General features: G+C 38.5%; 2 protein-coding genes across 4 annotated transcripts in view; both read right to left on the bottom strand.

Annotated features, from left to right (window-relative positions):
• The window catches only part of ACADL (acyl-CoA dehydrogenase long chain), a 26,492-nt gene extending 17,642 nt beyond the window's left edge, over positions 1–8,850 (bottom strand). Inside the window, exons 1-3 of the mRNA XM_070956780.1 lie at positions 8,482–8,850; positions 2,960–3,121; positions 502–639 (exon numbers count right to left, since the gene is read on the bottom strand). Coding sequence (XP_070812881.1) covers positions 502–639; positions 2,960–3,121; positions 8,482–8,564 — 383 coding nt within the window. The 5' untranslated portion in view covers positions 8,565–8,850. The remainder of the gene's footprint in view (positions 1–501; positions 640–2,959; positions 3,122–8,481) is intronic.
• Positions 8,851–25,848: 16,998 nt separating this feature from the next.
• The window catches only part of MYL1 (myosin light chain 1), a 30,206-nt gene continuing 28,362 nt past the window's right edge, over positions 25,849–27,692 (bottom strand). For all 3 annotated transcript variants that reach the window (XM_070933201.1, XM_070933203.1, XM_070933202.1), the window contains 2 exons: positions 26,991–27,044; positions 25,849–26,265 (listed from right to left, as the gene is read on the bottom strand). In XM_070933201.1, the coding sequence (XP_070789302.1) occupies positions 27,016–27,044 (29 nt within the window). In that variant the 3' untranslated portion in view covers positions 25,849–26,265; positions 26,991–27,015. The remainder of the gene's footprint in view (positions 26,266–26,990; positions 27,045–27,692) is intronic.

Raw genomic sequence — 27,692 nt, 5'->3', positions numbered from 1 at the left:
AGTGACAACAGTGGCTATAGCTGAGAGCCTTGGTAGTACAGTGGTTTAATGCACCCTGTTATTAACACAGCTGCCTGCAATTTCTGCAGGTTCGAATCTTACCAGGCTCAAGGTTGACTCAGCCTTCCATCCTTTCTAAGGTAGGTTAAATGAGGACCCAGTTTGTGGGGGCAATAAGCTGACTTTGTATAAATATACAAAAGTATGAAGGCTATTGCTTAACGCATTGTAAGCTGCCCTGAGTCTCCGGAGAAGGGCTGCCTATAAATCAAATTTAAAAAAAAAATGTGGAAGAATGCTCTCAAAATAGTAGTGAATTTATCACCATGAAAATTCCTATCCAATTTACTCGGTTTTGCCTACACCCAAAATACGCCTTTGTTGTCAATGAATTATGTCAACCATGAAGACCAAATTTTATGATATAGCCATCAGAGGAAATAAGGAGAAAAAAGTTGTAATTACAGAAAAATCTTGTAAAGGAAAGAAAGACAAACTTACTGCTCTTCCCAAACAATTGCTGAAGAGAACAGATCCCCTCCAATGCCTTCATTTTCTTCTGATATATTGATACCAAGCAAACCCTGCTGTCCGGCTTTTTCCCAGAGCTCTCTGCTTACTTGACCAGCTTTTTCCCATCTACAAAACAAAAAAACAAAAACAAAAAGTAAAATCATGGAATTCTCACAGAAATATAAATGAATGCATAATAATTTACCTAGAAAAAATGCAAGCTTGATTATTTAGGGGAAAGGATATTTAGAATACAGCATACATAAAAAGACTATATACATTACCTATTGGGCTAAGCCAAGTTTATCCCATTATTTGTTAAATTCACAGTAACTTGTTTGAAGCAAAAAATTAAGCCAGAATAGGTAATTTCATTTTGTGTTTACCAAAACAAAAGCATTTTAGCTTAATCATTAAATTTTGACAATTTTAATCAGCTGAACAACTTCCAGAGACAAACCCCATCAATTATATTATGGTATAGTTTTTGCTTAATGACCATCATTCAGACATCACTCAAACATATGACAGCATCTCATGGTAGGACCAGAAGCAATGGATGGAAATAATCAAGGAGAAAACCAACCTACAGCTGAGGAGAAATTTCCTGACAGAATAATTAATCAGTGGAACGACTTGCAGAAGCTGTGGCTGCTCTAACACTGGAGGTTTTTAAGAAGAGATTGGGCAACCATTTGTCTGAAATGGTATGGGATCTCCTGCTTGAGCAGGGGGTTGGACTAGAAGACCTCTAAGGTCCCTTCCAACTCTGTTATTCTGTTCTGTTCATGTGATCATAATTTGCAACCTTCCCACAAACAAAGCCAAAGGGGAGCTGGCAAGAAGTCAGAAATCTTCACTTAATGACCTGCACAGTCCTTATTTGGCACTAGCACTAGCACCAGCACTTAGACTTATATACCGTTTAATAGTGCTTTACAGCAGTGGTCCCCAACCTTTTTATCGCCGCGGCCCGCTGAGCGCGCGCAGGGGTGGGGGCACGGCCCAGGAGCTTTTGCGCACGGCCCATTGCGCACGGCCCAGGAGCCTTTGCGCTGCAGCGTTCATGTCCCCCGGCCGCTGCGCGGCCCGGTGCCAGGTACTCCACGGCCCGGCACCGGTCCGCGGACCGGGGGTTGGGGACCACTGCTTTACAGCACTCTCAGGATGCTGTATAATATCAACATATTGCCCCCAGCAATCTGGCTTGGAAGAATGGAAGGCTGAATCAACCTTGAGTCCTGTCAGGATCGAACTCCAGGCTGTTGGCATCATTTGCTTGCAATACTGCATTCTAACCACTGCACAGCAGGGCTTCTTAACAATGGAAACTAAGGACTGCTGGGATTGCCATAGCTAAGCAGTGCAATCATGTGATATTGCACTTTATGACATCATTTAGCAATAGAAATTCTAGCCCTAATTATTGCTAAACAAAGGCTACCTCTAATCTAAACGGGTGATGTAAAAAATAGTAGATTTTTAAAATCATCCACTATGATGACCTCTATGTTTGCCTTAGCAGAAATAGCAATTTGGAGCTAAAGTACATCCCAGTTGCACAGTCACTTCACTTTACTGATCTTAAATCACTGGAATACACAAAAAACCTTCACCAATCAGGCCTCACCTCCAGCTGAGCAAGAGTTCAATGAAAACATGATGAGGAAAGTTTTCTGGAATTATTTCAACCACTTTTATCAGCATTGCCCATTGGAGCCATTATAGAGGTTCCAAATTCCTGCTGAGCAATCACTGGAGAAGCAGAATGTGTTTTTGTGCACCATTATCTTTCAATCCATATTGAAAAACATTTGGTAAGAAGCACAATCCTGATCAAGTATACAAAGGCAGTCATAAAAAGTAAGAGGAAAGCAGATGTCTAATCAGTAATTTGAACTTTTACCCAAAAGCACGTTCCACTGAGCAAACTGGACTCTATTCCCAGATAAGAATATTGCAATTTTTATAAGATCACCTTTGTTAGTAAATAAAATAAGGTATCATTTATTAAAGCCAACAATAGTGCAAACTATTTTTTTTAAAAAAATCAATGCAGAAGCAGTTTAGATGTCTGCTAAGATACATAAATTGTTAATTCAGTGAGGCTCATGTAATTGAGAAGATTAGTTAACTTGTTTTATATCATCTAATTAAATCTGATGCAGCATTAAATGTGAATGTATTTTCCATTCCATTCCCCATTTTCGAGACAACAGACACAATGCGATGTAATTGGGTCTACGGCGCCTGGGTGTATGTATAGAGGAAAATCTTTTCTTTCAGAGAAAACCACTAGTAGCTTTAAAACTGTTATTAACCCTATAGAAACGCTTACATTAATGTTAGTTATAGTTCTCCACCAGGGCAAGCGGCATAAAATTAAGGATTATTTCAAACATGAGAAAGAGAAAATGAGAAACGAGATTTTGTGCATTTAACTTACTCTCCATGATATGGTACCACAGCTTCCTGGAAGAATTTTCTCACACTTCGCCGGAAGATGTCATGGTCTGAAGAAAAGATCCTTCTAATTCCTATGTCCATTAATGTTTTAGCTGAGGAGGGTTCAAGGCGTGTTGAATCATTATTTTCAGTCTGAAGTTTTCTTTAAAAAATAAAATTAAACATACTTTTTAAAAAGTCATAGTTTTGTTTAAATTCTGTCTATTAAATTATATGTACCGATGCTTCCAAACAATAAACATTTTAAAGTTTACTTTTGTGGAGTTTTTTTTTTAATGTTTTGAGGTTTTTAATCTTTCAGTTCTTTTTATTTGTATGTTTTGGTGAGGTACTTCCAAAAAATGCTGCAAGCTATGATCGACAAACCTGTTCCTTTCCAGCTTTCCTCCACCTATCACAGGACAAAAGTATGATCTTGCATAGCAATTTTTTTTTTAAAAAATGACTGACAAAGTTTTAAGATAGTAATGGAGCTGAACATTGATAGATATAAGTCATCTTTTATTGTCATATTACTGCACTAATTAGGGTGTTTGAACAGGAGAACTCAAATTAACTTAACTGTACAGAAGATTTTGCTACTTTGCATTTTTTTTAAAAAAACAAACATTTTTAGTTATTCACATATCGAGTGACGTAAGTGGTCTGTACAGAAGATTATATCCTAATAAAAGTTATAGTTAGTCCTCAGTTAACAACTGTTATTTAGCTACAGACATTCAGCAACAGTTTGAAGTAACAGTGGCACGACCAGTCTTTAAAATTTTAGCACCCCCCCCCCCCCCCCCCAGTCACACAATCACAATCTGGGCACTTGGCAACCAGCTCACGCTTATGATGATTGTAGTGCTCCGCAGTCGCATGATTGCCATTTGTGTTCTTCCCTGCCAGCTTCCTACAAGCAAACTCAACACGGAAAGGAACAAGGAAACTTGCATGTGATGTCACGGTTTACAACTGCATTGCTTAGTGACAAAAACTCAGGTCCCAAGACTGTCATTAACCAAGGACTATCTGTATGTATAAATTACCAGAAGATTCTTTATTGTTTTTCCTTAACAATTTTACCTCTCATAAATCAACACAGCTTGCCCTCTACACCAGAAGGAAATGATGAAAATTCTAGCAAAACATATAATCTATCATCATCATAAATGAGCACTGATATGGAATAAACCTAATGCAATTTTGATATATAAACTTCTATTAGAGCTTCTCCATAACAATTAATGTTCATCTTGAGTCCAAATTAATGTTTTTAATATGAAAGCTAATAAAAATGGGAGAAAAAAATCAGATAGCTTTCAATAGATCAAAGACAGGGTCATGGTAGCTCATCAGTCTCTTAAAAGATATAATCTTCCTGAACTGCAGGCACTCCTTTGGTACTACTGAGAAAACCTGAATAAGCAAAGATTATTTGACATAATGTATTTTGGTGGAGTATGCAACTATATCTTAATCCTTCTGTTTTATTACCTCATATATTACACATAAGCATCAGTGAATCAACACAACACACCAAATATTAAAATTACACAAGCTATGTTTGTGCAACACAGGCTAAACTGTAGTGGGTACTTTGTAATTTGGTATGTCATAACAAACCTATTGTTGATTTTATTTATTCATTATTGATTTTATTTATTGATTGATAGTTAAATTTCTATGTCACTTATTTTGCTGAGGTGAGTTTGGGCAGCTTACAATTATACTCGTTTCTGGATGAAACGACATATCTAGATCCGTTCCAGTCGGGTTTCAGGCCTGGGTACAGCACGGAAACGGCATTGGTCGCGTTGGTTGATGATCTCTGGAGGGCTCGGGACAGAGGTTGTTCCTCTGTCCTGGTCCTATTAGATCTCTCAGCGGCTTTTGATACCATCGACCATGGTATCATGCTGCACCGGTTGGAAGAGTTGGGGGTGGGAGGCACCGTATTACGGTGGTTCTCCTCCTTTCTCTCCGACCGGTCGCAGTCTGTGTTGACAGGGGGGCAGAGGTCGACCCCGAGGCCCCTTATATGTGGGGTGCCACAAGGATCGGTCCTCTCGCCCCTTCTGTTCAACATTTATGTGAAGCCGCTGGGCGAGATCATCCGTAGTTTCGGGGTGGAGTACCATCAGTACGCTGATGACACCCAGCTGTACATCTCCACCCCAGACCACCAACGATGCCCTTGAAGTGATGTCCCGATGCCTGGAGGCCGTACGGATCTGGATGGGGAGAAACAGGCTCAGGCTCAACCCATCCAAGACCGAGTGGCTGTGGTTTCCGACGTCCCGATATAGTCAGCTGGTGCCATCGCTGACTATTGGGGGCGAAGCATTGGCCCCCACAGAGAGGGTTCGCAACTTGGGTGTCCTCCTGGATTCACGGCTGTCTTTAGAAGAGCACTTGACGGCCGTGACCGGGAGGATTTTTCATCAGGTCCGCCTGATTCGCCAGTTGCGTCCCTTTCTGGATCGGGACTCGTTACGCACGGTCACTCATGCCCTCGTCACCTCCCGTCTGGACTATTGTAACGCTCTCTACATGGGGCTCCCCTTGAGGAGCACTCGGAGGCTCCAACTGGCGCAGAGTGCGGCCGCGCGGGTGGTGATGGGAGCGACGTGGCGCTCCCATGTAACGCCTCTCCTGCGCGAGCTGCACTGGCTCCCGGTGGTCTTCCGAGTGCGCTTCAAGGTCTTGGTTATCACCTTCAGAGCGCTCCATAGCTTAGGACCTGGCTATTTACGGGACCGCCTGCTGCCACCAATAGCCTCCCACCGACCAGTACGCTCCCATAGAGAGGGGCTCCTCCGGGTGCCGTCGGCCAAACAATGTCGACTGGCCGCCCCCAGGGGGAGAGCCTTCTCTGTGGGGGCACCTACGATCTGGAACGAGCTCCCCCCGGAGATACGGAAGATTCCGGATCTGCGTACCTTCCGTCGCGCGCTTAAGACGTTTTTATTCCATCAAGCTGGCCTGACCTAAACTTTTCCTCTTTTTAAATGGAATTTTAAATTTGGTTTTAATTTATTGGGGTTTTAAAATGTCTCAGCCAAATTTATTTAATTAGTTTTATCTCTATTTTAAATTTTGTATCTATATGTTTTATTTTATGGCTGTTCACCGCCCTGAGTCCTTCGGGAGTAGGGCGGTATACAAATTTAATAAAATGAAATGAAAATGAAAATATAATTAAAATATGATATTAAGCCTTAAAATAATAAATAAAACCCATATATTTAAAATGCAGTTAAAACTCAATTAACCAAGATAGGAAGGAGTAAAGTGTGCATGGGGAGGAGGTGGTGTCTGACTAATCCTTTAACCACCTCCAAGACGCCACTCCCCTAACAGAGCCCCAGACGAACTGGCTAAGCCAGGTCTTCAAGCCTTTCAGAAGGCCAGAAGAGTGGGGGAAGATTGCATCTGGAGGGGCAAGATGTTCCAGAGGGTAGGTGCCACAGCAAAAAAAGCTTCTGAATCCCTCTGGCTGAATTTCCTTGGCTGACAGGGTTCACAGCATGCCTGTTGTTGCTGGCACAGGTAGGGTGGGCTAATCCCATTGGGATAAAATGGTTCCTCAGAGACCCTACCCGAAAGATGTTCATCTTCCCTTAACTTTGTATTGTAGCATGCTGTCTATATTGCTAAATACTTTCACTTTTGATAATCAATCATTTTTTTCTAAAAAGGCTATTTACTTCAATAGCAGTGCCTTTTCTAAAACATTCTAATAATTAGGAATTCTCCAACTTTTCAGGACAATGATATCTAAAATGATAAACAAAATTGTATGATGGCTCCCCATGAATGAAATTACTTTGTTTGGACTACGATTGGGCTTTAAATATTACACTTATTTTAATGATCCAAATTTGATCCATGTATCACACAGATCCTCAGGTTTTTGTGGTACTCTAACGTCCCACTGAGGCTTGAACAAGCAAAACAAGAAGCAAAGCTTGGAGCAAGTTTTACAGCATACCTGGTTTGCAAATCAGGAGTGCTGACAAAACTCACTCCTGCTTTGCCTCGATGAGCACACAGTTAACTTGCACAAGCAACATGGAGAGTAAAACTCAGAATAGGCACTCCCATATAGCATGGAGTATGGCAAATATAAATATTTACAGTTTGCCTTCTATGATTATACCCATCTAGTATTTATAATTAGAGTTATAACCAGTGGTGGGATTCAAGTAATTTAACAACCGGTTCTCCCGAAGTGGTGCAAACTGGCTGAATCCCACCACTGGTTATAACTATATAATGTTTTAAACTATATAATGTTTAAAACTATTGTAAATTAGAAGGCCCAAAAGGGGAGGGAAGGAAGGAAGGAAGGAAGATAGGTTGTAATGTTGCTTGTGCAAGCTTGATTTTTGAAAACAATGACTCCCAGTTGCTTGTGGCCCCACAGAGGGATCTGATCCACAGTTTGGGTACTCCATACCTTTTTTTCATTTTTGGATACAATTTTTCCTCCCCAATTTTTCTCAGCTCTCTTCTACTCAAATTCCTCTTCTGCCACTACTGTTTCCCTGATCTTGCATTAAATGATTTCTGAGCCATCACAATAGTTTGCTTGACTTTTCTACTACTAAAATTGTCATGGCTTCAAAGAAAGATTCATTAACTAGGCTGCAAAACAACAGAAAGCCCTCTCTGAAATATGCCATATAAGGAGAACATTACATCTGCATTTTACAGTATTTATTATTATCTAATATTATTATTAGTTAGTATTGCTCACAAACCCAAAGATGTCCTATGAACTCCAAATTGTAATCAGATCATAAAGAGGCCAATTCCAATGGACCAGCCCTATCACATTCCAATTACTATCTAAAAATAATTATACAGTACTCACAGCTGGCAGGTTTCCCAGATTTACATAAAATAGAGTGTTTCATTATTAATATGAAAGAAGACAGGCTTTATATTGCCATAGTGATCACCAGCTATATAATAAAAATTGCAAGTGATAAAACAACCAAAGCCCTAAACATTTCCAAATCTAAGATCCCTAACAAAAGCTGTGCATGTCAAATGATGAGAACCTCCTGCCAGGTCAATTCATTTCGGGCAAATGTTGAGGTTACCTGCTCCAGGCTGCAAGAATACTGCTGACTATTAATTAACAGTAGAGAGTTAAATTTGGGATATTCCTTTGTTGAATTCTATTTAATAGTCGTCCGGAATCTTGCGTCGCACCTCCTCTCTTCTTGTATTTGGTCGGCGGCCGCAGATTTTAATAAACTTCCTCTCTTCTTAATGACTCTGTTTGCCGTTATATTTTAGGAAGAGGGTGGGACAGAAGGGGAAATGTCAGGCCTGTCACTATAATCGGGGCAGTCTTAAATGTTAAAAAATGTTACTTAAATGTACTGAGAGGTTAGTTGGCTCTTTTGCTTGGAAGGAACTTTTCAATGGGACCGTCACCCCTCCAGCCTTTTTAATGTTATTGCCACGCTTTGTGAAGCTGTTCCCAAGCGAAAAGAGACTCCTTACCTCACCAAGATCCTCCTCCCTCCGGGAGAGCAGAGAGATCTCAACGCCTGGTTGACCAGCACCTTGCAGACGGACGCGGCCATGTTGCTTTTAATTGCTTCCTTGAAGCAGTTACGGTAGTTTGCTCGAAGTCCTGGAACCTCGTAAACCAGCCAGGACAGCCCCCAAACGGGCAAGCGAGTCTTTGCAGCTTTTACGAATGGGCGGAGAGATTGAGTTGACAAAAGGGACAATTTCTCGGAAAACAATGCGCGGAATGTCGCGCTAACTCTTCACTTCTATAGCTCAGGCAGCTCTCTCAAGCATAAATAAGAAACGAGTAATACCGCTACGGAGAGTAAAGCGCTTTGGTAGCGCGTTGCTCATTGTTGCTCTTCCAATGCTAAAACCAAGTTTGCTTAAGGTGACCAGATTTTAACATTGGTAAAGAGGGACATTGTGGGCGTGGCTTATTTTGTGGGCGTGGCTAGCTGGTCATGTGACTGGGTGGGCGTGGCTAGCTGGTCATGTGACCGGGTGGCCATGGCTATGTCTATAGGGTAAGGTGAACAGATTTTAACATTGGTAAGAAGGACACCATTGTGGGCGTGGCTTATTGTGTGGGCGTGGCTTGGAGGCCATGTGACTGGGTGGGCGTGGCTACCTGGTCATGTGACCGGGTGGCCATGGCTATGTGTATAGGGACTAACCAGAGAGCTGAAAAAAGTCATTTCTGACAGGTCCTCGCACTTTTGACTGGTCCTCACACTTATGACCATCCTCACATTTATGCCCATGCAGCATTCTTAACAACCATGTCACTCATTTCACAACTGCTTCTCTTCACCATGATGACAAGATAGGGCAAAAATGTAAAATGTGAGGACAGTCATAAGTTCGAGGACTGGTCAAAAGTGTGAGGACCAGTCAAAAATAACTTTTTCAGCCCTCTGAGTAGTCCATATGCATTAAAGGATTACAGCAATAGAGAGGGATGAAGGAATGGAAATTAGAGTAGGAGTGAGGGTAAGAGAGGGAGGAAGAGAGGAGGAGAAGGAGAAAGAAAGAGGAAGTAGGGAGGAGAAAAAGAGGGTGGGGGGAAGAGAAAGTAAGAAGGAAAGAAAAGAGAGAGGTGGTAGGTTTGAGGAGAAAGATTGCTGTACAATAAAAAAGATGAAAGGGAAGAAAGCCAACCCCAAGCAAATATAAAGATATTAAGATAAAGAATGAATTGTTAAATTTTAAAGAATAAAAGAGAACAAATATGAATAAATAGCAATAATTAGAAACACACATACAAACATACAATGTATTTTCTTTGAACAGAATATTTGGCTGGTTCACAAATTTAAACAGCGTTTAGTCATTTCAATTAAATTTACAATTTCTATATTTCCTTTTTGCCATATTTATTCCTCATCTATTTTTTAAAAAAACCAATATTACCCTTCATCCTCATCTCTAATCTTAATCAAATTCAATTTTTCCCTTCTATTCTATATTATACCCCTTCCCATTGTCATCTATTTTTATATCCATCCTCACATTGTTTAATTATGTAATTATGTAATACAGTTGTTTAATACAAATTCAACATTTTAATATAAATCAATTAGTTATAAAACTATCTTTTTTGTATATTAATCAATATGAACATGAATATTCCAATTATTTCCATGCAATCCAATTTCTTACAAATCAATTAATTATATTTACCAATAATAATAAACCAAATAATTTCTCCCATATATTCCTCCGAACCACAACTTAACCATTTCTGCTTTCAACACAATATACAATTAATAGGATCTCAATTATTACAATTCCCTAGTTAAATACAGCTTTTTTTCCTTTGTGTTTTAAAATCTTGAACTCTCCTCCTAAATTTCCCATTGTTTGCAGTTTTTCACCTACCTTTTTTGGGGAGGAAAAATAAAAATAAAAATAAATCTCTCTCTGCCTCATTTTGTCACGCTGCACCAAAGACCCTGGTTTCGGTTTCGTTTCTGAAGCTTAGCTAGGGGAAAAAAAAACTGTTTTACACTGATTGCCTGTAGGGCGGCCCTTTGAAGCCCCGGGCAAGAGTTTAAACAGTTTTTTTTTCTTCTAGCCATCAGCTGGGGCTCAAGAAAAATCGGGACTTTTTTGAAACGCCGCGGGACGCGGGACAAATTGCTCAAAAGCGGGACTGTCCCGCCAAAAGCGGGACGTCTGGTCACCTTAAGTTTGCTCAATATACAACGCAGCGTTGCAACTGGGGTGTAAGAAGGAAATACTTCAGCAATTCACTGTCAAATGGTTAGCTGCACAGTCAGACAATGAAAAGTGTCATCATTAATTCATTAGACCCATCATGGGATAACTACATATCACATTTGGACACAATCAATTTGGGGTATTTATCCATAGAAAATTTGTCAAATAAGTTAATAGCTGAAGATAATTTAAGAAGAAGCCGCTATAATGCACACATAGAACATAGACAAAATAAGAGAATAGTGTTTCAAGAAAAGTATAGAGAACCTATTGAATGTTTCAATTGTGGATCCAAAGAACACTGTAGAAGAGATTGTCCTAAATCTTTCAGAGAAAGACACAGACATGATTATAGGAGCAGATATAATAACAGACAATCGTCTACTGATAGACATAGATATAGAAACTCACCCAATTTTAGAGAACGTAGAGGGGGCAGAGATAATTCAAGAGATAGAAAGTCTGGATCACTAAATGGACTAGATAAACATAATGTAACTAACATACAGAATTCAAAGGATAATACTTGGCTCATTGATTCTGGGGCAACAAATCACACAACAAATGACAAAAATATATTATCTTCCTTTATAGAAGATAAATTTGTTATTAAGGTAGCCAATCAAGAAAAGGTCCAAGTCATTGGTAAAGGAAATGTAAACTTACCCGGTCTAGGAAAAATAGAGGGGGTATTATTAATACCAGAAATACCTCATAATATACTTAGTGCAATAAAACTAAGTAGAGACTCTGACATAAATATAGTATTCTCAAAAGGAAAAGCAACATTAGAGAAAAATAAAACCAATTTGGGTAATGTAGTTATCAAAGGGGGCCTACCATATTTAGTCATAGAAGAAAAATGGTTACACAATATTAATTCCAACATGGAAGATGACACTAACATAGAGAATGAGGACAATAGCAATAGTGATAATGAAGAACATGAAACAAATCATAATCACGAAAACACATCTACCAATGACACACTCAATAACAAAAAACCTACAATTGGAAAACCAATTCATGATGAATGTGCACATATATTACATAGGAAATTGGGACATGCAAGTTTTCCTGTAGTACAAAAAATGATTGAACATGCTGAAGGTGTTAAAATAAAAAATTGTAAAAATTATTTAGAATGCTCAGTATGTAAGTCCTCAAAACTCAGAACTAGTCCTAAACCAAAAAAGGCAACAAGATCAACCAATCATATTTTTGACCTGGTACACATGGATCTTGTTGGTCCATTAACCCCATCAATTACATATAGAAAATGATATTTTCTAACTATTGTAGATGACTATAGTCGTTATGGATTTGTCTATACTTTGAAACACAAAGATGAAACATTTCAAAAATTTAAAGAGTTTTACAAACGTGTAGAAACACAGCATAATATCAAAATAAAACAAATCATGACAGACAGGGGATCTGAATTCATGTCAAAAGAATTCTCCCAATGGCTAAAAAACAAAGGAATGCTACACTTCACATCTAGCCCTTTCTCTGCATTCCAAAATGGAGTGGTAGAAAGAAAGAACTCGACACTACAAACCATGATTAGATGTACATTAGAAGATGCTGGCTTAGGAAAACAATTCTGGTCAGAAGCATTACTATATTCCAATTATACTCAAAACAGAACTTGGTCCAGCATCGTAAACAAAACGCCATATGAACTAATGTATAATAGAAAACCCAAAATAACACACATGCACATTTTTGGAGTCACAGCGGATGTACACATACCAAAAAAACTGAGGCGTAAAGGAGAAAACGTATCCAGAAGACTTAGATTCATGGGATACGAAACAGGCACAAAAGGGTACAGATTTATTGATAATAACAACAGATTCATAATTTCTAGAACAGCTGTATTTCATGAACAGGCCAATTGGTCTAAAATACATCTTAATGAGATATTCCCAACTACAAAAACAGACACTGAACATCAAGACAATATAGATAGAGAAGAACTCAATCACAATGCACATGAAAACAAAAATAAAACATGGACAAATAGTCACTCCAGAATAAAAACAGATTCATTAACAAAAAAGGAGGCAAGATATCTACACGATAACGATAGCAAACCAGAAAAAACAATCAGATGTAACAGAAATCAGGTGCCAAGTAAATATAAGGATTACATAATGCACTTGAATAATGAAACATCAACACCTAACACATACGAGGAAGTATTAAAGCTCCCCATTGAAGAAAGAAAAAAATGGGAATCAGCTATGGCCAAAGAGATGGACAGTTTTTTGTTTTTTGTTTTTTTTAATTTGATTTATATGCCGCCCTTCTCCGGAGACTCAGGGCGGTTTACAATGCGTTAAGCAATAGCCTTCATTCTTTTGTATATTTTACAAAGTCAGCTTATTGCCCCCACAAACTGGGTCCTCATTTCACCTACCTTAGAAAGGATGGAAGGCTGAGTCAACCTTGAGCCTTGGAGAGATTCGAACCAGCAGAAATTGCAGGCAGCTGTGTTAATAACAGGGTGCACTAAACCCCTGTACTATTCAAGAGAGTTAAATGTATTTACACCTACTCCTGCACCTAAGGACAAAACTATTATAGGCACCAGGTGGATATTCAAAATTAAAAATCTGGAAGAAGGTAACACATTATATAAAGCTAGATTAGTTGCACAAGGCTATACTCAAAAATATCCTGAGGATTACACAGACACATACTCTCCCACAGTAAGGACTGAGAGTGTTAAAACAGCTTTAGTCATAACATCTGCACTTAATCTTGATGTCTTTCAATATGACATACAGACAGCGTATTTACACGCAAAGCTCGATAAAGAGATATATGTAAGAGCACCTCATAGCCAATACACAAACAAAAATGAAACTTGGTTATTGAATAAAAGTTTGTACGGACTAAAACAATCTGGCAAACGTTGGTATGAATGTTTAGTCAACGTACTCAAAACTATGAATTTCAATGCCACAACTGCTGACAATTGTTTCTTTGTTAAAAAGGAAGGTGACTCATTAGAATTTGTGTTAATTTATGTGGATGACATTTTATATATCGGTAAACATAAAGAGAAAAGAGATACATTTGTAACAAAACTAAATGAACATTTTTCTTTAAAAATATTAGGAAAAGTAAACAAATATCTTGGAGTTCAAATCAGTAAAACTAAAAAAGGATTTAAACTTTCTCAAAAAGATAAAATTATAGAACTCCTGAACAAATGTAATTTGAATGATGCCAAAACTTGTGATACTCCAATGCAAGCTGATTTCTTAAGAAACATGGATGAATCATCCCCTGAATTTAAAAATAATACCCTTTACAGATCAGTTATTGGTTCCCTTTTGTATATATCTAATTGGACTAGACCTGATATTGCTTTACCCCTCAATCTGTTATCCAGATATGTTAGTAAACCTTTAATGTATCACTGGGAAGCCATTAAACGAATATTAAGGTATTTGAAGCACACCTTAGACTTCTGCCTACTACTGGAACCCAATAATATTAAAGAGCCCATCCTCACTTGTTACGCTGATGCGGATTGGGCAGGTGATACTAAATGCAGAAAAAGTACCTCAGGTTATATATTGTTCCTTAATAATTGTCCAGTCTACTGGTATACTGGAAAACAAGATTTAGTAGCCACATCAACAACCGAGGCAGAATATGTTTGTTTGTCTAAAGCCTCCAATAATCTAGTATGGTTTAACGATTTATTATCAGATGTTTGGAAAAATCCTTCATTACCATTTATCATACATGAAGATAACAAAGCTGCTATTGAGATATCTAGATCTGATGCCATTGGTCGAAGGTCCAGACATATAGATATCAAATTCAAACATGTAAGGCAATTATCTCAAGATGGTTTCATTAAGGCCATTCATTGCGAAACTTCAGAACAAATAGCTGATATATTGACTAAGCCTTTGCAATCTAAACAACATAAATATTTAACTTCAAAACTACAAGTCTTATATTGTTCTGAATCTGAATGTAATTATTGTTGTATATCGAATTGGCATTTAGAGGGGGATTTGTCACAAGTAAATGCCTTATTCTCAAATGGGGAAAATGTACATACACAGGGTATCAAGGGTTAATTTATTCTTCCTTCCTTAATATATTCATATGTAACCACTCCCATCCTTTACTCCGCCTCATTGATATAAAAGGGGATGTATGCACCTCCTTCCTCGCTTCTATCTACAATCAGCAGAGAATATAGAATGCCTACTGTAAATAAACAGTGCTTTGTTTGAATACTTCGTTCCTGAATTATTTATTGAGTCTGATCCTCAAAATTTCGCAACATTGCCCTTTCCTGCAAATGACCAGTCCTTAGAGGGTTTATCTTTCAGGGTCATGATTAAGAGGTGCAATTATTAGCCACTGACTGGGTGCACATATTGGAATGAACTAACCTAATAGTGTGGTCCACAGCCCATGTTTTATGATTTTGCTGTCTGTGTCTGTGTAACCCATTTCTCCATCAGTTTGATTTCTCCAGCCACCATCACTTGCACTTGACTCTGGGCAGTTTACAAGGATTAAAACAGAAGACTAACAATTTAAAACAACATAAAAATGACCTGGTTGAGGGGGAAGGCGGAGGGGGGGAGACTTGATAATTAATAATTGTCACATAAATTCCAGAGAGGGTTCATTAACAAGAATCAGGTTTTCAGGACTCTTGTAAAAAATGAGAGGATTGGGCATTATTAAATCAATCACTTCAGTTCATATAATACACTGAGCCGCAAACTAATCCTGACTAGTAGGGTGGCGGCATAGTGTAGGGAACAAGTGACAATATGATGCATGCAACATCATTTTGATATTATTATGGCTTCTAGCTGGATTTGCAATATTAGGCAACCATATTTTAGTCTGGTATGCTGTCTACACCAGAATTCCCCAACCTTTCTGGCCTTGCGGGGTGGGGGGAGAGAAAAGGGGATGGCATGTACAGCTCCATTTGCACGAGTGCTGTCCACACGCACCTGCTGCTCACACAAATGAAGCATACATACACATGCCCGCTACTCATGCAAGTGGGGATTCACTCACCTGCTTACCTGCTGTTTCCGCAGCCCAGTTGCAAACACCTCATGGCCCACTGGTCTGGCTCAGCCCAGAGGTTAGAGACCCCAGGACTACACCAATAAAAGGAGAATATTTGTAGCTCTGGATTGAAATAAGGATTCCTTGATGCTCTTTGAGCTTGGTTGTTTTCTTGCAGATGTTGCAGAGCATTGATGATGTTACCCAGTTTGGGTATTGAAATGTCTGCAAGAAAACAACTAAGTTCAGAGAGCATCAAGGACCCCCTCAGGCTGACTACACTGTTTGAGAAGCTGTTTGGTCTAATGGTTAAGACACCAGGCTTGAATCCAGGAAACAGTGAGTTGTAGTTCCACTTTAGGAATGGAAACTGACTGGGTGACTTTGGGCCAGCCCATGATGTCAGGCTCGCCTGGTGAATTTCTGTCACAACCAAAGATCAACCCAAAAAACCACCTGCGCAAAATGGATCCTGCATTTTTGGCAAAACACGAGGAAAAGAAAAAGGAAAAAAAAATATTGACTAAACATCCAGTGGCTTGCTCAGCAAAGGATTAAAGCAAATTATGATTTGGATCTTTTTCTCAAAATGCTCAGTAGGCTAAAATGTATTTAGTTTGTTGCATCAGCCCACTTGGGGTGATTAGTTTATTAGTAATTACCAATTCTAATTACTTCAATAAACTTGGGATCATGTAGACATAGCAAGCATGTTGTATACACGCAGCCTCTGATTTTTTACCGTAGTGTAGACAAATGGACCACCAGATGGCAGTGAAGAAATACATATCGCTGTATAAATTATTGAAGATTGAAGCCTAAGATATTCCCTCCAAAGGCAAAAATGTTTGAAAAGTGGGAGGGAGGGGGAGAGAGAGAGAGAGATACATAATCTTGTACATTATGTTTTCATTTTCCATTTTCATTTCTGTTACTTTTTATATTTCTTATTTCTTATTTAAGTTTCTTATTTTTGTATTTTTACATTTTAACAAGTTTTATACACAAGTGTGTGTGTGTGTGTGTGTGTGTGTGTGTGTGTGTGTGAAGAATCTTGCAACCATATACCCTGAACAGGACAAGTTGTGTCACTGTGATTAAATCCTTTGTGTACTCCCAAGGTGATTTGATTATCTTTCATATAAGGGGCTGAGGGCTGTTCAGATCTGTACTGGTATGGTTAATCAAACCTAAGAAATTGTTATATTATTAAAATTCTCACTACTCAAAGTAGTGAAAAATGGGGTAATTGGTACCAGTTTGATGGAAGTAGGCAATTACCATTTTTAAACACACATTTTAATATCATTATTAATAAACTATTGTTTAACAGTAAAAGAGGATAACCCATATTCAAAGCTTACCTGCAATCTCTTGCATTTTGCTACAGTTCTTCAAAATGAACCTCTTTTTTTTTTCTTTTTTGAGGTTTCCTTGAATGGAACCTTCCCCTTCTCCATTTTGCTAATGCAACAATTTATTTATTTATTTAGTTCTATTTATTTAAATCCCATCTTTTACAAATAACTTAAGGCGGAAAATATATCTAAACACACCTTCCCCCTATTTTTTCCACAACAACCTTGTGAGGTGGGTGGACTGAGACTGAATGATTGCCCCAAGGTCACTCAGCCGGCTTTCATAGTTAAGGTGGAACTAGAATTTAGCATCTTCCAGTTTAGCATTTAAAACACCACTGGCAGCAGTACATGTACTACGTTTGCATTAACTGAATTTGGATTTGCATTCAATGTAACGTGGTATCAATTTATAATTCTCACTACATTGAATATCACACTATTTGAAATTGCACTAATCGCTCCCACTTTCCATTTCCTCCTCATAATAACAATGTGACTGGGAGAGCCATCTTACTATCCTTACTACTTCCTCATCCATGGAAACTCACTGACTTTAGGCCAATTAACCTCTTTTGATTTAAACTCCCTAAGCTTTTACTATGTTGCATTAAGTAATCCATTTTCACAGAATATTGAGCAATAATCATTATTTATCAATATACAGTTTTATATGCCAAACAGCAGTTTATTATGATATAAATTTTTATCTAACAGTTATTAGGGAGTAAAATTTCCTGAATATTATTTGCAGTTTATACTAATCGATCAAATGGTTGTATATTATGTACTATCTTATAGAATTTGCACCAGTGGTGGGTTCCTCCCAGTTCGGTCCGGTTCGGCCGAGCCGGTAGCGGTGACGATATGACGTCACCGAACCGGTTCTCCCCCCCGCCCTACCACGTTATTCTTACCTTTTATTTGGTCCCACCCCCAATCTATTGCTGCCTCCTGAGTCCCAGCTGATGACTAGAGGGAAAAAAACTGTTTAAACTCTTGCCGCGGGGCTTCAAAGGGCTGTCCTACAGCTGATCAATGTTAAAAGCAAACAAATGAGTCGGGTCGTAAGTGCGAGGACTGGTTGTAAGTACGAGGACCTTCCAGAAATGACTCTGACCAGCTAGCCATGCCCACCTAGTCACATGACCTCCAAGCCACACCCACAAAATAAGCCACGCTTAAAAATATTTAGAACCCACCCCTGATTTGCACCCATCACTCAGCCATTACTGATCCCATTATCCTTTGAATAAACAGCTGGTTGACTTTGGGCCAATCATTCTCTCTCAGCACAACTCACAGAGTTTTTATTCTAGGGAAAATATGCAAATGAAAACAAAGCCCAGTTTTACTCAAAACATGCTCACAGAAGTCATAACATGTCATTTGTTAAACTAAAATAACTTACATGTATTAAAATTGTGAAATAATTATTTCCACTCATTATGAATCATGGTTGCATTCACTTAAAATATAAAATATTTTGAAAAGCTTTTTTCCAGAAGGATTTTTTTACAAAAAAAAAATAATGAAAATGAAGTTAGGATCAGAGATGAACTTATAGTAAATTACTAGCAGAAATAAATAAGACGTAAAGCAAACAAGCTGTCTGGATAGGAAAAGTCTCTCCCTAGAGAGGAAAAGTAATATTTCTCTGGAGAGCACAATGAAGGACACCACTTTCTGCTGGTTTCTGCTGAATGTGGATATAATGGCCAAATTTGGTACAGCCAGGTCTTTATGAGTAAGGTTCTATTTAGATAGCATAGTTGTTCTTTCAATCAATCAGAATAGACCTGGAAGGGACCTTGGAGGTCTTCTTAATGTAGGTAAATGCGGGTCCAGCTGGATGATCACTGAAGGACCCTCTTTATTCATAGTATTGTAGGAAAGGAAATGTGCTTGTTTAAGGGAAGCCAATTATCCAGTTGAAAGGCAGAGAATTCCTTTGAAGTAGAAACATTCACAAGAGGGGCCCCTCAGTTGTCAGAGATAGAGATATTTGTTTGAAGGTTAAAACAGATCAAAGGATGACCACATGTAATATCAACAAGAGATAATTTGAATCTATGCTTCAGTAATTTACAAGAAGAATTATGACTGTTGGCAAAGAAAATGTAAAACTTAATAATTAGGAAATGTCAATTAAATATAACAAATGTATATGATCATATGAATTGCTGAGTTAACAGAATCCTTTGTTTGAAACTGTATAAAACTGGAATCTCATGTTCATTACTTTGCTCAGATCTTGAGGTAGCAATACCTATCTGAACCTTATTGCAATAATAAACTGACTCTGTCTGCCCCGAAGGGATGTCTCTTAATTCCTTCCTTCCATAAAATTCTAGTCCAACCCCCTGTGCAAGCAGGAGACCCTATACCATTTCAGACAAATGACTGTCCAGTCTTTTCTTAAAAACCTCCAGTGATGAAGCACCTACAACTTCTGAAGCAGGGATGGGTTCTACTTACCTTTACTACTGGTTCGCAACAGGGCATGCGCAGAAGCATTCTCATGACATCAGGGTTGGTAGGTGGAGCCTCCTGCTGGTTTTACTACCGGTTCTATAGAACTGATGCGAATCGGGGGCAACCCACCACTGTTCTGAAGGCAAACTATTCCACTGGTTAATTCAATTATGGAAAGTATAAGTATTGCCGCTCCTAATTGTGCGTTGCGTGCCATATAGTGAAGCACATGAAAAGCATGCTTCTTCACGGTCACTTAACATGTTCGTTTTGCGGTTACGTGAGGCACTGCATGCATTGGTCTTTATTCTTACAGTAGAGAAGTCATTAATTATAACTTTTTGTGAATTGGGACATTTAAACTTGCTTTTTTTTTTAATTCCAATCTAAATTTAGTAGGAGTCGGAGTCGGTGCATTGTTTGCCGACTCCGACTCCGACTCCAGGTACCCAAAATTTCCTCCGACTCCGACTCCTCGACTCCACAGCACTGGTTAATTGTCCTCACTGTTAGGAAGTTTCTCCTTAATTCCAGGTTGCTTCTCTCCTTGATTAGTTTCCATCCATGGTTTTTGGACTTGCCCTTTGATGCTTTGAAAAATAAGTTGAATTCCCCGCCTCTTTGTGGCAACCTTTCAAATACTGGAATATTGCTATCATGTCCCCCTTAGTCCTTCTTTTCTCTAGACTAGCCAAACCCAGTTCCTGCAACTGGTCTTCATATGTGTTGTTCTCCAGGTCTTTAATCATCCTAGTTGCTCTTCTCTGCACTTTTTCCAGAGTCTCAACATCTTTTTTATAACATGATGACCAAAACTAGATACAGTATTCCAGTTGTGGCCTTACTAAGTCTTTATAAAGTGGTACTAATACTTCATGTGACTTTGATTCTATGCCTCTGTTTATACAAGGATTGCATTAGCTTTTTTGGCTGTTGCCACACGCTGCTGGCTCATATTTAAGTGATCATTCACTAGGACTTCAAGGTCCTTTTCACAGTTACTGTTTTTGAGCCAGGTTTCACTTACTTGTACCTTTGATTTTTTCCTGCCTAAGTGTAAAACCTTGCTTTTTCTCCACGTTTGCTCTCTCATTGGATGTGGGCTTTTTGTTGGAAGTATAGATGAGAACACCACTTGCACTCCTAATTCATTAACTTCCTTTCCTAGCTGTTCGTAATCTCTTGATATTGTTTTTAGATTCATTCTTGTGTCATTGGTCCCCACGTGTAGAAGAAAGGGGTAATCCATGGGTTTGATTATTTTAGTAAGGTTCTCAGTTACATCTTTGATTTTTGTTCTAGGCAGACAACATATCTCCATAGATTGACTGTTCGGTCTGCAGACTATAGTTTCTATTCCTCAAAGAATCGAATCTCCTATCACCAATATTTAACCCTTTTTTCCCCTAGGGAAGTCTGGGATACTATTCTTCCTGTCACATGGGTGCTGTCTCCTTTTTAGAAACTATTGATGACTGCTCTCTTATAGCTGTCTGCATATTTTCTTCCAGGGAGTTCCAGAGGAGCTTCACTGGAGTGGGCTAGGGTAGATAGTAGGGGCTTTGCTCTTGGTTGCTGTTTTCTTCTAAAAGTGACATATTTCCATCGGTCTTGCTCTTTAGATTCATATATAGAGTCATTATTTTCCGGACGCTGTTTGTTCCCTATTGTGTTCAATTTGGGTGTATCGGTTTTCTTCTTTTTGTACATATATGGGGTCACTTTTAAGAAGCTGTGTGCTCCCTATTGTGTTTAATTTTGGTGTAGTCTTCTTGTTTAGGTTGGGATTTCTCACTTTGTTCATTGAGTTTCAGAGTGGCTAGAGTTGCTTCTAGATCTTTTACATGTTCTTCTAATAATTTATATGATTTACATTTAGTACATATATAGTTTGGGTCTTCTGTGGGCATAAGCTCAAACAATATGACAAATTCTGCAAGTCACTATAATGTCAGTCTCTATGTCCATGAGTTTTTGTTTGTTAAAAAATTAAAAATTTCTAAAAAATTATTTTCCCTGTTATTTATATATTTATTTTATCTTATTTTATTTTATTTCTATACCACCCTTCTCCTGCAGGACTCAGGGCGGTGTACAGCCAGGATAAAACATAGCATATAAAATTTAAAAACATTTTAAAAAACAATTAAATAATTTTGGCCCGAATTTAAAACAACCCAATTAAAACCGAATTCGATTAAAAAACTGAGAGGATGGGATCAAGCCAGCCCAGCTAGATGGAACAAGTGTGTCTTCAGGGCCCGACAAAAAGTCTGGAGGTCTGATATCGTGCGTATCTCAGGGGGCAGGTCATTCCAGAGGGCAGGTGCTGCCACAGAGAAGGCTCTCCCCCTGGGGGTCGCCAGCCGGCACTGTCTGGCCGATGGCACCCTGAGGAGGCCTTCTCTGTGCGAGTGAACCGGTCGCTGGGAGGCTATTGGCGGCAGAAGGCGGTCTCACAAATACCCTGGCCCTAAGCCATGGAGTGCTTTAAAGGTGGTCACCAACACCTTGTTGCGAAGTGTCAGTTTATAATAGTTTATAAAAGTTTTGACCCTTTGTTCTCTGTCTTCAAAAATTCATCACTGTCTTCCCTATTTAAGTGTCTGTCTCTTTTTCCATGTTTTAAAATGTTTTTTTCTCTTTGATCATTAAGAATTTTACAAATTTCCAAAGAATTAAAATAAGTAAATTGTTTTTTTCAAATGTTTAGTTTGAAAAAAGAAATTGAAAAATTGAACAAAGAATTTTATTAAAAAATTCAAATTGAAAAAGATTTTAAAATTGAAAATGGAATTTGAAATAAAAAAAAAAAAGTTGAAAAAAGATTTAAAAACTGAATTTAAATTTTTTTTAAAAAAAGATTTTAAAAAAACTTCAGAAATTTTTAAAATTTAAGAATTTACAAAAGTTTTGGCCCTTTATGAAGTGTTATGCACTTCTTTATGTTGGAAATCTCAGGCTTTTTTGGGGGGTGATGCTTAGCTCTTAACCCTCTATAACACGGGTGTCAAACTCACGGCATCACATTACCGTCACGTGACGTTTTGTGATGTTTTTCCCATTCATGGAGCTGGGTGGCGTCCTCTATGCATGACGCATCCCGCCTGCGGGCCGCCATTTTGACACCCCTGCTCTACACCCTGCCTTAAAAGTTTATCCCTTTCCTCACTGTCCACAAGTGTTATGTATTTATCCTTTTCCTCCCTGCCTTCTTGCCCTTTGGTTGCCTGACCACTATTGGGGTTTTCAGGTATGATATGCTGATCTGGTGCTTAGCTGCTGTTCAGCTGCTCTGCTGCGCTGCTGTCAGTGGGCACTCCAGTCTGCTGTCATACTTAACTCTGCACTGCTGCTGCTCAGTTGGTCTGCCACACTGTTCTCAACTGTTGTTGGTCCACCATGCTGCTCTCAGTTGCTGCTCTGGCACTCTGCTCCTCTGCCAATTAGCTCTGCACAGGGTCCACCATGCTGCTCTCAGCCACTGGTTTGCTGTCACCTAGCTCTGTTTCACTTCTGCTCAGTGGCATCCATTTGCATCTCACCGCCTCCGCTCAGCTGCCAACTCATTGCCAATCTCAGTGTTTTTTCCTCTGATCTTGAGTCAGGCTCGGGGAGATTTTTAGCAGCAGTATCTTTCCTCCCCTCCCTCTCCTTTTTTGTATTGGTACACTGTCCAATCTTAAATAGGGACACAAAGAGATTGGAGAGACTAAGCCTTCCCATACTTTATCAAATTTCATGGTCGGGTTCAGGCAGTCAACTAAACAAACTACAGCCTTGTTTGTAGAAGGATCAAGCCCAAGTATTATGAAGCTAAGAAAACAAACTCTTTCTTTTTGATTTCAAGCAATTTTTGAGAAGGTTTGCTTTTTCTTCCACTCCCGGAATATTTAAATTGTTGGCAGACTGTCTGAGAAAAAGACAGATGCAGAGATGACTCTGTATCCATTTGCCCACCTGCCAAGGTTATAAATAGGAGCAGGGGTGGGCTCCTTATGGCGGAGAGAGACATGGAAACCAGATGCCTATCCAATCTCTAGTGACTCACATATAAGGATTATCATCGTTTCTCAAACCCCACTTGCACCTGCCAGCAGTTGAGTTGTGGCCATTTCATATGGAGATATTAAATAAGACTGGTGGAGAACAAATTGATTCTTGACTAGGGAATTAAGGCAGTTTTATTATGTACCCATTGGAGGAAAGAAGTGTTATTTCAGAGATCACATAAATACCAATAATTATGTAGTCTTATTTAATTATTCTATTGATTAGACCTACACATCTGCATAAACATCTTATTATCTTTGGAAAAAATCTCCATGTTTAATACCTTATGTTCTCCAGTGCCTCAATATTCATGCCTTTTCTGTTCTAGTTTCATCATTTGGTTTTTGATAATTGTTTATTTCTATTCAATGAGGGCTTTTCACAAAACTTATTGCCAAGAGTATTCTGGAAGAATATTGTGATATCTGGAAGAGCAGGTGGCAGCTATCAGCAAGAAGGCCTTAGCATAGTTTCATCTTATATGACTGTTGCATCCATTCCTAGATCAGAGGGGTTGCTTATGATTACTTATGTTCTGGTGATTTCCCATTTGGAGTATTGCAATGCACTGTACGTAGGATTGTCCTTGAAAACCATCTAGATGTTGCAACTGATTCGGAATGCAGTGGCAAGATTAATTATGGGCACATCTTGGTAGCATTACTGCTTTGCAAGCTAGACTGGCCTCTAGCTCCCTACAGACTTCCAAAACAAGGTGCTATATATCTTGAACATGTATACACCTAAAATAAAGCATTTTGTGGCATAGAGCCGGGTTATTTCCAGGACCAGTTACCTCCAGTTTTTACACATCACATGAAGATGATTGTAGATTTGTGTGATGTGCAATCTCAGCCTTTATTTCTCTTTGTTTTACTGCACATGGAACAACGAAATATGATGAAAGGACAATTTTGTTGGAGGTGGAAGGAAAAATGATTATTTACTGGCATCTGCCTAAGTGCATAATTTAAAATATTCACACAAATGCCATTCATAAATCTATATTGCTGCATATTTGAACAGGTACATATATAGTTAAATTTTAGATCTAGAAAATAGCAACAAATAGCAGCATAATCTCTCCATTCTTTCACAACAATGTGCTAATGATAATACCTAAGAATCTTCAGTTCTGCTTACTTATCTAGCAGAGCACTGTGTGTATGACACATCATAATGTTAAAATGCAACAGACCAGTAGTGGGTTTCAAATCCCATCGCTACTGGTTCGCTTGTGGGCACATGTGCTGCGCATGCACAGAAGCGTCGGGGCGGGTGGGCAGAGCCTCCGCTACCGATTCGCCCAGTAGCAACCCACCACTGCAGCAGACACATATATGCACAGAGCAGCTGTATTTGAAAATAAGTAGTGGCTCAACTGTAAATTCTGTTTCATCAACCAATTATGAATTTGAAAGTGGGCTTCATGATCACTTGTTTTATGATGTGCAGTTTAGCTTGTAAGCCCCCAATGGCTTGGTAAAACTGTTAAAATGTGCTATTTAACATATTTATTTATTTATTTATTTATTTATTTATTTATTTATTTAATTTCTATACCGCCCTTCTCCCGAAGGACTTAGGGTGGTGAACAGGCAAAATAACATACATATAAAAATGTGAAATAGAAGCAATTTAAAATAATTAAGCCAATTTGGCTCATCAGTTAAGTTAAGATCTTTAGCATAAAATTTAGACAATTAGAAAAATTTATACCAGCCCGGCTTGGTGAAACAGAAAGGTCTTAAGTGCACAACAGAAAGTACGGAGATCTGGGATCATTCGTATCCCTGGGGATATCCTGTTCCAAAGGATATATATGTATATACTGCCAATTTTTCTGTTATTTGCAGATCTTATTATTTCTGATTTTTGTAATTCTCATTGGTAGGAATAATTTTCTGTGGAATTGTGTTTCCATTATTGTGCTTTCCCCTCCCATTTCTGTGACTCACACAGACCCATGCTTATTTTAAAAATAAAATTTAATTGCTGTTCTTCAGCTGACGGCCACCTGTCCTTCCATGATGACTGAAGACTACAGGCAGATCATACTTCAGAAGCATTCTTGGATAAGAATTCAATGTTTTCAAATGGAAAATTGAAACCATCATACTATAAAAAAATCTTCCAAAAATCCCATTTTGATTCACATTCATCAAACTATTCAAGATAATTTTTCTCATAAAACTTTATTGTATGGAATAAAACATAGAGAAAATAAATTAAGACTTCAATTATGTTTTAATTGGGATTTACAGAACTGAAAATTTCCAGCCATACACTGACCACAGGGATTTATTATTAGATTTCCCCTCCCAAAAGAATGCATGCCGCCTTCATGGTAGACCATATGGAAAAAAGATTATTGGGCTTGACAGTTGGCGGTGAAGTCCTTCGCAGTTGCCTTGGCAAGTGTTTAATTGGTCGAGTGTAACAACTTTGGGATTCAGCAGGTTTTCTTGCTGATGATTTCAAAAGGGAAGGTCGAGAGGCATAAATTATAGTCCATTTAAGTTCCAGGGTGACATTACTGAATGGAACAATGGTTTCCTAGATACACAGATTTCAAGTGCCTGATGATCTTGTTCTGTTAAAAAACAAAAATGAGTTATAATCATAATTATAGGCAGGACAAAGACAGAATTTGTATTTTTAACAGTAAAGAAAATAACTGTGTTTTTGCTCCTCTCTCTAATTCTTTGCTTAACTCTTTTAAAGGTGTAGGAACTGAGGTTGATAACAACTTATTCAAGGCCACTTATAATAAGGTTGGAATCACCAAGGTGTCCATAAAGTAAAGAAATGTGTAATGGATTAAAGCTGTAGCATTTGTATCATAGTAAGTTATTCACAATACAGTATATATTGCCTGGCAGCCATTCTTTCAGGAATAGAGGAGATGGTTTCCTGCTGTAAACAACTTCTATTGTTTCCTTTCCCTGAACCCACCAATTTTCATAAAAATTTGATAACTGATGCCTATGCTTGATTTCCCTCCCCACTTTATCCTTCGTTTTGTGTTATTTCTCTCAGCCTATAAGCCTGAGGAAAAGGTTCTCTTGATCCTTGTTGACTTGTCAGCCACTTTGAAAGCATTCTCAACTAAATAACAGAGTGAAAAGAGTACTGGAGACTGAATATAAGCTACTTTACCTCATCTTGACTTTAGTGGAAGACTTAAGAGCCGCTATCAGTGGAATGTCACTTTGGCCACCTTGTGATCTGTTCATTTACTTGTTGCATTTCTGTTACACCTTTCCTCCCAAAATCATCACCTTATCCAAGAACAGCATGCTCAGAAAAGGGACTTACCAAAATGATGTCTTGAAAAATCCATTTAGATAGACATGATGTGCCTCACAAATGCTGTAGAATAATACAGAATTAGTATACTATTAGAGAAGTCTCTGTGATAAAAATGGGCATGGATTGACTATTCTGCTCTTCTTGGTTTGCATTTTTCTCGATGCTCCCCCCACTCATTAGGAATTCTGTTCTGAGACTCTGTTGGATGTGTTTGGGTTGTTATATCACTTTCTTTAATTATATAATGGCAAACTTTGGGGATTCTCATCTCCCTCCTGTGCATGAATAAAATTGCTGTCGTTGCTTTATAATCTATGATAAAACTAACAGAACTAGGTGGATCAGAACAATCTGAACTAACAACACACTCTCCATTAATGATCCACCAATATTTTAGAATAATAAAACTACCCAGGTAAAAAGATGTGATCATCCCCCTTATCAAACTATATGATGGTATATGAAACTTGGTGTTTGGGATTTCTTTAGTCTAGGAAAAAAAGCTAGGACAATCATAGCCATCTCTCCAGGTATCTGAATGCTCTTATAATTGTATAGAAATGGCAGCTAAAGAATTACCAGGGTTCTGGGTACTTTATTCATGTAGGTTCTAGTCAATTCCATTCATTGTCCATCTTCATCTCACTCACTGAAAACCTTTGATGCATTTGTCCAAATCAGTTGGACACATGACTGGTATGATACTGA

Source organism: Pituophis catenifer, unplaced genomic scaffold (genome assembly GCF_029215685.1).
Source record: "Pituophis catenifer annectens isolate HBS135680 unplaced genomic scaffold, rPitCat1.0.hap2 SCAF_1, whole genome shotgun sequence".
NCBI classification, from domain to species: domain Eukaryota; kingdom Metazoa; phylum Chordata; class Lepidosauria; order Squamata; family Colubridae; genus Pituophis; species Pituophis catenifer.
The sequence above is the reverse complement of the archived record's forward strand: the minus strand, read 5'-3'. Positions and strand labels throughout refer to the sequence as shown.